General features: G+C 55.4%; 1 protein-coding gene across 1 annotated transcript; it reads left to right on the top strand.

Moving 5' to 3' along the window:
• The first annotated feature begins 1,104 nt into the window (after positions 1 to 1,104).
• Positions 1,105 to 10,115, top strand: TMEM41A (transmembrane protein 41A). The gene is made up of 5 exons (XM_019489869.2): positions 1,105 to 1,306; positions 1,459 to 1,612; positions 3,306 to 3,467; positions 6,470 to 6,608; positions 8,372 to 10,115. The coding sequence occupies exons 1-5, from the start codon at positions 1,194 to 1,196 to the stop codon at positions 8,593 to 8,595; spliced, it is 792 nt and encodes a 263-aa protein (XP_019345414.1). The 5' UTR covers positions 1,105 to 1,193; the 3' UTR covers positions 8,596 to 10,115.
• The last annotated feature ends 940 nt before the right edge of the window (positions 10,116 to 11,055 follow it).

Here is an 11,055-nt window from a genome sequence, read left to right as displayed (position 1 = left end):
GTATGCAACATTTCAGAGGGCCCTTTGTGAGCGAGTGATATGCGATTCCAAGGAGAGGCTCACACTAGGCAGCGTTAGACAACATGGATACAGAGGTCATTACTGATGTTCCTTCCAGTACATCTACACACTCGCACACACCTTTACCTACGAACACGACTGGTGTTTGGGAATGCCACGTGTCTCACGCCAGGTGACCCTTTACACAATGCCACATCATTCTGTACTTTGTACGTGTCACATCCCGCACAGCACAGCACCTTTAGAAAAGGTTTAAGATACAAGGAGAAAAAAACTGACTGACAAAACCTGGGGCATTTTCAATAACGGACAAGAGGTTTTTTCCACACATGGAAATGGGGGTCTTAGTCACAGTCCCACACTCTTTCAGGGCTAGCTGCAATTGATACACCCAGACCCATGAGCTGAACCAACAGGGGGGCACCTGCAAGCTCAGGTACACAGACTGCCTGAATCCTAGGGAAGTCAGGCTGGAGGGGCCCTGCAGGTCACGTCTAGTCCGCCCCATCTGGGCCAGGCTCAGGCTCTGGCTGCAGAGGTGCCACAGAGAAGCAGCAGCAGCCACGGGAAGCCAAAAAGGAGTCGCAGCGCAGGGCCACAAGCACTCTAGGCCCCAGGGGATGGTGCGGGGGTGGCCGAAGCCTCAGCTCCCATGAGCAGCTGCAAATGCATGTGGCAGAGAGTGTGTGTGCAAGCACCTGGGTGAGAGCATGTGTGCAAGCAGCCCAGTGAGGGCTCTGCATTAGCTGAGTGCAGGCATGTGCAAGCAGACAGCTGCATAGACACGTGTGCAGCAAGTGTGTGAGAGCATATGTGTGCAAGAAGCTGTGGGAAAGCATGTGAGAGCGCCCCTCCGTGCAAGCTGAGTTTTGTAAGAGCGTACGTGTGCCAGCAGCCGTGTGGGAGCAGGCAGCCTCGTGCGCTGGCCGGGCTACGTGCGGGCGCAGGGGGCCGCGCGAGGCTCAGGTTAGGAGGGGCGGGGTGGGGCGGGGCTCCCAGACAGCGAGCCGCGCTTAGTCCTGCGCCCCGCATCGCTGAGTGGGCGGGGCGCCGGGGGTAACGTCACAGCCGTGGGGTCACGTGCCGCCGCGCGGGGCCTCGTGTATTCTCCTTACCCCGCCCCAGCGCTGGCAGGGACAGGCCGCCCTGACCCGGCCCGGAGCGGCGCGGCGATGCGGTGGCGGCGGCTGGGCGGGTTCGCGCTGGTGCTGGGGGCCGCCAGCACCGGCCTCTACCTGCTGTCGGCGCCGCTGCGCCCGCCCGGCCCGGCCCGGGGCGCCGCCAGGTGCGTGACGTCACCGCCCCACCCCCGCGGCGGTTGGGGGCGCCCGCCATGGGAGGGGTCTCACCTCGTGGGGGGGTCACACGGGGCGGGGTAGTTACACCCGGCAGCGTGGTCACCGCCCCCGCCCCGGCGGGCCCCTGCTCTCCTTGCAGCTCGTTGAAGTTCCCGGCGGACCTGGAGGAGCTGCGCGAGCTGGCCGCGCGCATGCGCTACTACCAGCGGGAGCACCGCGGCTACGTGCTGCTGCTGTTCAGTGCCGCCTACCTCTACAAGCAGAGCTTCGCCATCCCCGGCTCCAGTCTCCTGGTACGTGTGTCCGTGCCGGGTGCGTCTCTCTCGTCCAGCACTTGCTTGGAGCAGGGCCAGCCCCAGCTTCACCGCCTCCAGGGATGGAGATCCCACCACCTCTCTGGGTATCCTGTTCCAGTGCTTCACCATCTTCCTAGTGAGAGTGTTTCCTAATATCCAACCTCAACTTCCCTTGCTGCAACTTGAGCCTGTTGCTGCTTGTCCTGTCATCTGCCACCGCTGAGAACAGTCCAGTTCCCTCCTTTTTTGGACCCCCCTGCAGGGATTTGAAGGCTGTTTATTAAATCCCCCCTCAGTCTTCTCTTCTCCAGGATAAACAAGCCCAGTTCCCTCAGCCTCTCTTCACAAGTCATGTCACCCAGCCCCCACTGCTCTCCAACTTATCCACATCCTTTCTGTAGAGGGAGTCCCAAAATGACACAGGACTCAAGATGTGGTCTCGCCAGTGCCCAGTAGAGGGGGAGAATCTGTCCTACTAATACAATACTGCTTGGCCCATTGTTGCTGAAATTTGGTTGCTGTTTGGCCGACAAGGAATTACCTCCAGCGAGGAATTGGAACCTGGCTCCAGCTACAAGTGGCGCATGCAGCAGAGCCTGAAATAGCTGCTTCTTCTGAGACCCGCTCTCAGTCTTTTTCATACAATCATGGGGCCTCTGCACAACCAACCAATGTGTTTGTCAGGAGAAGCAACCCATGGATCATCTCCTGAGATGCCCTATAGCACCACAACGCACCCACAGGATCTGGCAACGCCAACATCAGGAGCCAGTGGCCTGTGCAGAATATTGGGAGCAGATTGTATAGAAAGGTGGGACTGGAGACACCATGAAGAAGACAAAGACTTGGCCCATCCTACTAAATGCTTCCTGCAGAAGGCTCAACTCCTGCCTCCCCACCAGATGTCTGGGAGCGGGGGCTTGCTGGAGGCCCTGGCCCTGCAGTTGGGTTTAACCTTTTTGTTCAGGATCACTACTCAGCTCCTGCAACCACATGCTGTTCTCAGACCTGCAGTGGAACAGGGCTCACTCCTGTAGGCTTTGTGCCTTAGCTGTTCAAGTCACCAGGCATAAAGACACTTTGGGTGCCTGTGAGACATAGGACTGGATATGCCTTATAGCCAAGGATTAATACAGAAGAGCAGCAGCCAGGTCCAGGTTGCCTCATGCTCTGTGACAAGCAGCTGAGCCCCTGCTGTCATGTGCTTTTCCTGCTGGCTGTTTGCTCACATGTGGCCCTGAGAGAAAGGGGTGAACCACAGAGCTCCCTCCTCCCTGCTGACTGGTAGGGTCATTAGGCTAAAGACACAGGCTCTCTCTTGGGCTGTCCTTGGATCAATGGACCTTGAATTCTTTCCTGGAGAGGGGGAGGGTGCCATCCTCCCCTTCCCCCTGGAACAGTCCGTTCCCTGGAGTTCGGGGCACTCCCCTGGGAGTACATAGAGGATTCAAATCCCTTCAGATATTGGCACAGGTGCCTGTGGCACCAGCTCCTTCTGGATCCCTCTGCCACAATGTATTTAAATAAGCTAGAAATACTTTCTTACCATTACTGCTCCCCCTAAGCAGATGCTATAGTTGCTCCCGGTTTTCCAGTCACAAGAGGGAGGAAAGGGGGCTGGAGCGTGGACTGTTCTGGACTGTGTTTGTTCCCTTTGCTCATGAAGCCTCTCCTTGTTTTGTGCTCCCAGAACGTCCTTGGTGGGGCACTGTTTGGCCCATGGATGGGGCTCGTGTTGTGCTCTTTCCTGACATCTGTGGGAGCCACTTGCTGTTACCTACTCTCCAGCGCCTTCGGGAAGCAGTTTGTGGTTCACTATTTCCCTGACAAAGTGGCTGTGCTGCAAAGAAAGGTAAAGAGACCACCACAACTTCTACACATGTTCATGGCCCTCAGGATGGGTCTAAACCCTCCATGTTGGGCTGACAAGGGCACAGCTTGGTCTTGGCTTTCCACACGTGCTCAGCATGTGTGAGGCTGCACTACTGGGGTAGAGCAGGGTGGATGGGGCAAGGTTGCTTCTCTCTGCTGTCTGCTTTCCAAGGTAGGTGTTGGAGAAGAAGGATTGAAGCCTGGGGGCAGCCCTCCCCCACTCTTGGGAAGAAGAAGGCCTGTCAGGTACTGAATTACTGGTACACTGAGCTGGGCAGGGCTGCTCTGAGTCTCTGATCCCCTCTGAGAAGCCTTCTCTTTTCTCTTTGAATAAACAGTGTGCTCAGTTTTGTAGGCAAAGGAACAGAGATGCTGAGGCTAAGTGGGTTGTCTGAGGTCGGGCAGCAGGTTGACATTGGAGCCAGGATTAGCACTTGTCTCTAACCAGTCTGCCACTGCTGATGCCTAATGTCTTGGTTTCATAACGTGGAGGTAGAAGGGTCCTGTTCTGTGCCTGAGGGAGCAGCTGGTGCTTGTTGATGTGAGGGGGCTACAGCTGGTGACATGCATCTCCCTCCAAATTGTGTGGCTCAGCAAAGAGCTGAAAATAGCAACAGCTGAAATATGTGCCACAGATACAGAGGGAGCCACCAAGCCCTGCTAATGCTGCCCTCTGTTCCTCACCCTGACTCCCCCATCCAGTGCAGAGGCCTCTCTAGCTGTTGGTCTCTATAGTGATTGTAAAATGGGGGTGTTATGGGGCTAAAACCCAGGATGAGCATGGGCTTTGCCCAGGGGAGTAAATCCCTTCACTAGCCCTTGCACAACAGAATGCACTCTGATAGCAGGAGTCAGGCAGCACCCTCTAGTGCCACTGCAGCCTGCTCCAGAAAAGCATTGCAGAAAGAGCCCTGGGGGCTCCCTTCCCATGTCTGTCATACATGGACTTACACGGGAAGGAAAAGCCCAGGGTATCAGCACCAGCACCAAAGGTTTTGCTGGACACAGGTGGTGTGCAGCCTGGGGGATAAGGCATTGAGCCCTGCTAGTTCTGTTGACTACAAGAGGGGAGTGCAGCAGCAGCTTAGTCTGCCTTCCCCCTCCGTTCCCATGGGCTGAATTCTTCATGTGTAGACCTGGTGTTGGCATGGCTCTTAGGCTCACGTTTAAAACTCAACAGGTTCTGGGAGGTCTGAAACTGAGGCCATGTGAAGGCTCAAGTGGCCACGCTTGCTCCCAGCCTCTGCCTGAGGGTTCTGAAGGGTTTCAAGGCTGGTTCTACATTTGCAGCTGAAATTAATGCTAATGCCTTCAACTTATCCCCCACACAAGCTTGGCTTGAAGCTGCTTCATCTGCTTCTGCTTGGCCTTGCATCCATGGAAATGGAGCTTTCCACATCCTGAAGCTTAGGAACTGTAAATTGTTCCCCTTAGTTTTCTGCAGGTAACGCTGCATTTTGGGGGCCAGAGTGTTGAGAGTGAGGAATGCCAGCCTGTGCACCCCAGGGTGCATGGAGATTCGCAGACCAGCCAAGCTCAGAGGCACAAGCACTTGGAGGAGAGCCTGGGCCTGCACAGACTTGGCAGCAGTGCCCTGCCACAAAGGGAGGGAGTTTGCTCTGTTCTTATAAGACATGAGCCTGAAAAATCTCTGGCTGCCAGGACCCATAGCCATAGACGTCCTTGTGTTGAAGAATCCAGAGCTGGATCCTCTGAGCCCTGCTCTGTTGCTGCCAAACCCTGGAGGCACCAAAAGTACCCAAGTGCCAAAGCTTCCAGCATTCAGGTTCCCCACGCATCCAAAGTTGGGGTTCTGGGCTTGCTCGGAAGGGCTTGCTCTGCACAAGGCTGAGCAGCCTGGTACTAACTCCCTCCTAAGTCCAGCCAGGGTGCGTGTGGTCAGCAGGCCTCCACCACACTCTCTAGTGGGACTCAGTTTAGTTAAGCATTCCCACAACGCCCCTACCTGACTGCTGTACAGACTGTAGCAATAGCCACTTTCTTTTCCAGAGGAGGCAGTGGTGGCAGCCCTGCTGCTGCCCATTTTATCTAGTAACTTGGTGGTGAATTTTCTTACTCGGGAAGTGGGAGACCCAGATAAACATCCCCCCACCTCCAACTGCCTGAGGAGTTCAAACCGACTATCTCCCACCTCCCTACCCACCAGGCTCAAGACTGCTCTGGGAAAGGGCTCCTGCTGAGGCTCTTCCTCCTTCCATGGAATGCTTCAACATTTGCTGGGCCAGAGGGAAAGCAAGTGTGAGCCTGTCTTGCTTCATAGCTAGGACTCTTGCATTTCCCAGGTGGGAGCCCTGGGGTCCAGCCCCTGCTGCAAAGACCATTCAATGGAAAACATTGAGGCCCTTCCCTTTCCCATATGCTGTATGGGGAGACTTGATGCTCAGCCTGGGGCTGAGGATTCATTTGTGGGACAGGCACCTGGTTCCCCTGTGGATCGTGGCGTAAATGCAGTGTCTTCCTTTGGTCTGGAGCAGCCCATTAAATCTAATTGCTGCCGTGGCCAGGGCAGGACCAGTTCCCTCTGGCTGCCCGAGGCCCAAACCTGTGGATGCTTGCTGCCAGGCCAAGTGCTTCTTATTAAACAATTGCTTTAAAGCTGGTGGTTATGTGGATGAGCAAGCCCATGCCACGTACTGCCTTCATGTGCTGGAGCCTGGCCGTGCTGAGGGGAAGGCTCCTGCGCACTAGGAGGTATGTGCAAGGGGCTGAGTTGCTTTACCGCTGTCTGACTTGGGTGTGTTTGACTAGAATGGTACGCTTTGCGTGGCCTGGAACTCAATGCCTCAGGCTTGGATGTGATTGTAGGTCAATGTGATGTTACATCTTCCTGAGACCAAGCCCACCCTTACTCTAGTGTCTCACCTGCATCAACAGCTGGTCACTCAGCTGTCTCAGTAGACTGGATAGAGTTGTTTGTGGGAACATGCTTAATGGTGATATGGCTTCTTTTCTCTGCTGCAGGTGGAGGAGAACAGGAGCTGCCTATTTTTCTTCCTGCTGTTTCTGAGGCTGTTCCCCATGACTCCCAACTGGTTCCTGAACCTCACATCGCCAATCCTCAACATCCCCATATCTCAGTTCTTTTTGTCTGTTCTCATTGGTAAGCACTGTGGAGGGAGGGGTGAGCGGGATCGGGGCTGGCAGGGGGAGCAAGCCCAGCCTGCTTATCTTGCTACAGCAGTTTGAATAAACATGTAGTAGCCTCACCTCCTCTGTCACCCAGCTGAATGTGGCATGTGACAGCATTCAGGTTCTCCTAGCAAGTGACTCAGTTATAGCCAACCCCAGCCTGCTGCTGTCCAGGCCCTGGCAGGTACTCACCAGTGGCGAAATGGCTGCCCTGGGGGCTCAGTGTTCATGTTGGCCTCGTTGGCTTTATGTTTTAAGTTTCTTGGGGGCAGGTAGCCTAGGAGAGCCCACATGTCCACTCTGTTGCCCAGCCTGCTTGCTGCTTTAGGCCTAACTCCATGCAATGACATCTACAGTCCTCAGTGCAAGAGGGGTCCTGCTTCAGAGATCTGCCCTTCATAGTGGAATCTGCAGCCTGAGGGTGGCACAGGGCACATGGGAGAGTTGGGTGGCACAGCCATCCCAGAGGCGGGTGCACCCCTCCGTTGTCCAGTAAGGTGTGGGGGCAGGGCTGTGTCCGAGATCCAGCCCTGAGAGGGAGATGTCTGCCTTGGCTTGGAAGAGAGTTTGATGCAATGATTCTGATGGAAGAGCAAAAGTTATTTCCCCATGTGAGAACCAAGGTGAGCTGGAGGAGGAGGAAGAGCATTGGTTGTTAGAGGATGTGGGGAATCTGGTTCAGCTCCCTCTGCCTGATTACACTTGCACTTGCCTCTTCCCTGCTCCAAGCAGCAGCAGTTGCTCTTGGGTTAACACCTGGCTTGGGAACAGGTGCTGATAGCTCTTGGCCTCAACCTGCGGAAGTTATTTAGCATTGCGTGGGATAAATGGCTCTTGTGGCAGAGAGAGAGATTCAGCATGGCTCCAGCCTAGCAGCTAGAGCACCCAGGTTTTGTGCAGAGCCCGGTATGCTATGTACTCTGAGGGGCCTGCTAGGCTTCCAGGTGCCAGAGACAGGAGCCCCTGTGGGAGGTGGGTCCTGATAGGGCTTAGGCATCTGGCTGCTCAGCCATGTCAGAACTGAGCTGTTTTTTAGCATGCCTGGACTCAGTTGGGAAACTTCATGGGAACAAGGGGGGTGTTTATGGGTTTATGAGGATCCAGCAGCAGGTTAGAGCCTGCATGTCTGGGCTCAGGCCTCTTGTGGGGCTTTGGTAAGACTTGGTACCTAAGATCTGGATCCACTGAGGACTTCCCTGCCCCACAATAGGCAATGCCTTCCTCCTGCCTGCAAGTGTTTGCTGGGCCCCACCCCCTTCTGCTTACATCTCCCCCTCCAGGCAGCAGGTCTAATGTGCATCACCCATGGAGTGGGGCCTCCTGGCTGTGCCGGGTGCAGGGAGCAGAGCATTCTCAAGGATACTCAGCCTGGGACAGATGTTGGACTGGGCCCTGCCTTTATACAAAGACTTGCCCTTAGGGATGCCTCCTCCTTTGAGGAACAGGGGTAAAGAGATGGGAATTGCCTCCAGGCAGGAATTTGCTTGGGTAGCTAGCTCAGTGCTAGCTCTGTTGAGCCACAAGGGGCCCAGAGCAACATAGGTGTTCTTCTGTGGGGAAGCTCTTGGCTCGGGTAGGGCCTCAGGGTCACTGCACCCTTAGCCAGTGCATGTGGTGTAAGACACTGGCAGGCACAGGTCCAGGAGCATTTGAGCTGCCACAACATAGGGAGGCATGAAGGGGCTGGGACCAGCTGACTAATCTCAAGCTTTTTCTCCCCCCACAATCTCCCAGGTCTCATGCCCTATAACTTCATCTGCGTGCAGACTGGCTCCATCCTCTCCCAGGTCACCTCTCTGGATGCCATCTTCTCGTGGGACACGCTGCTGAAGCTGCTGGCTATTGCTGTGGTGGCGCTGATCCCTGGTACCCTCATTAAGAAGTACAGCCAGGGACACCTCATGTTGGACAGCAAGGGACAGAGCATCCACCTGCTCAATGGCAGAAAGAGCATGTGATGGGCTGCAGCTGGCAGCTCTGGGAGCATCTCGTGGCATATCTGCAGGGCAGGTGCAATCCTCGGCCCCAGCTGTGGGCATTTTAACCTGCTGTTGGCATAGCCTCTCCAGCTGGCAGCATGGGTGGAGGACAACCAGCAGTTTTTAAAGATCTCCTTTTAAATCTCAAAGGAGACAAAATGGTCTTGTTTTTAAATGGTGATTGTATGTCGGTGAATGTACAGGGAGTGGGGAACTGCCATGGGGATTGAGATGGCTGTGCTCTGCTGCTGAGTGCTGCACTGGCCCCCAAAATGCTAACTAGCATGCCTGATTTGAGTGCTAGTGGTCACTGCTGGCTGCTTGGCATTCATGCGCAGGTACCTTCCTGTTGCTAGTGGCTCTGCTGTGCTGGCTGGGGAGCTCAACATGTGCAGGGCAGTGGCAGGCACCCTAGTCAGCTCTCCCACCAGGGCTCTTCACAAAGCTTCCTGGTGTTGTGTGCCCTTTCCTCAGTCTCTTTCCAGCACTGAGCTGATGGTGCTGGCTTAAGTGCTGAAGGGGCAGTAGCTCTGCTGGTGTAATTGCCCCAGGCAGAGGTGAGGGTGGTATTGAGGCTGGCAAGAAGGGCTTTGCTTTCCCTTGCAAGGTGTAGGCAGTTAGTCAAGGTCTTGACTGCTGCAGCACTGACCTCAGGAGGAGAACTGTGCCTTCCACAGCTTGCCCAGCCGTGTTCCTTTTCTGACTCATGCTGCCCCTGGCCCTACCTCAGCCAGGCACTCTTAAGATTGCTAAGGCGCATGTGGCTCTGCAGCTCTCTATTGGCTGCATTTCCCACCTCAGTGATGCAGGCAGTTTCAGCACTTCCCAGCCAACAGGGACACTGCCCACTCTGGGGTGGCTTCTGGTTCCACCATCACCTAGGATCTGCCTCTAGGGATGGCCAACAACTGGTGTCTCCACACAAGGTGCAGATGCTGTGCCATCCCAGGATGATACTGCCTGCATTAGAGAAGGGACATGGAGCTCCAGGACAGCTGTGCTTTCCTCATTGATAGTGGGGGCTCTGTGTCCTGTTGCCAGGATGCCTGGCCCCCCTCAGTTATAATTCCTGAGATGAGGCAGCCCCTGGTCACATCACAGTCACAGGTAGCGTGTGTTGTGCCTGCTTGTTTGTAAACCCCCTTGCATGCAGCAGGAGCAGTGTCTCCAGGGCGTTGGTGCCAGCCTTGCTTGTGCTAAGTCGTGTCACTGTGGAAATGGTAACTCCGTGGCCACGTTGCATTGTGCCAGGGCAAGGTATCCACTTCCTTGCCTCTTTGTCTGTGTCCTGGGCCTTGAGCTTTCGCGAGATCTGGAAAGGAGTTTTCTGAAATGGCTGCTACCCCCAAGAGATGAGGCTCATGGGAACGCAGTGCGTGCCTGACTTGACCCAGCAGGGATTGCCTGTCCTCAATGGTCTCGAACCAGGTGCCTTGCCAACCAGTCCTGTGTGTTTACATGGCAGTGGATGGTTTTCCTAATAAATGGTTGTGAAATTTTCTCTGCGTGAATTTGGTGCTTGTGCAACTGGCCTTGAGGCAGATCACCTTGCCCTATGACAGGCCTTAGCCACACAAGCCCTATCCACCCCTGTGCCTCATGAAGGCATGTGTGCTTTGAGAGAGGCTGGGAGCCAGGGTGGTAGGGGTCAGCCTGACTGTAAAGCCCTGGCCTGAGACCAAAGACATGCTGTTTGTTGATGAGGAAGCAGCTGCCAGCCATGTAACTTTGGTGCCTGTGGGGCAGAGTGCAGAGGTGAGGCACCCAGTGCCCTAAGCTGCCTAGTGTCCTTGGTGGAGAAACAATCAGCACAGAGGGAGTGAGCCAGAGCAGGAAGTCCAGGTGATCATGGATGTGCCTGGTGTCCTTGGTGCACTTCAGTCTGCCCTGCAAGGAGAGCACAGAAGTGCAGCTTGCCTGTGAGGGGCAGCCTCAGACTGGACCACAGGTTCCTGTTCCCCAGGTGCTGCTGACCTGCCCAACAAACTGGTGCAAAACAGGTGCTTGCTTGGGTAGCAACAGGATTTGCATCTGAGCACAGGACCCCTGCTACACTGAAGAGCCAAGACTTTGTACCCACCAAGCTGTGCTGTGCTGGGCTGTCTGCTCTGTGGCAGCCCCCTGGCCTGTGCCACAGAAACGGATCAAGCCAGCCTTGCCCTGTCTGCCAGATCCTGGCTGTATCCTCTGGTGAGAGGCTGGAGTCTCCTATCTTTGCCAGCACTCATGTCCCACGCCTCTGACTGTTCTGTAACCAGTTTCTGGGGTTTGGTGGCATCTGCAGACTACTAAGGACTAGAGGGGAAAGAGCTTTGAAGGACAAAAGAAGAGAGTTGGCACCCGGGGGGGGGGGAGGGGGCAAGAAAAGAACCTAAGAGGGAAGGGATGCAGCAAAGTGTATGTGTACCCAGTGACCACTGCTCAGCTGCCCTGCTGCTT

The sequence above is a fragment of the Alligator mississippiensis genome, chromosome 7, assembly GCF_030867095.1.
Source record: "Alligator mississippiensis isolate rAllMis1 chromosome 7, rAllMis1, whole genome shotgun sequence".
Taxonomy (NCBI): Eukaryota; Metazoa; Chordata; order Crocodylia; family Alligatoridae; genus Alligator; species Alligator mississippiensis.
Note: the sequence above shows the minus strand (reverse complement) of the source record. Positions and strands in the feature narration are given on the sequence as shown.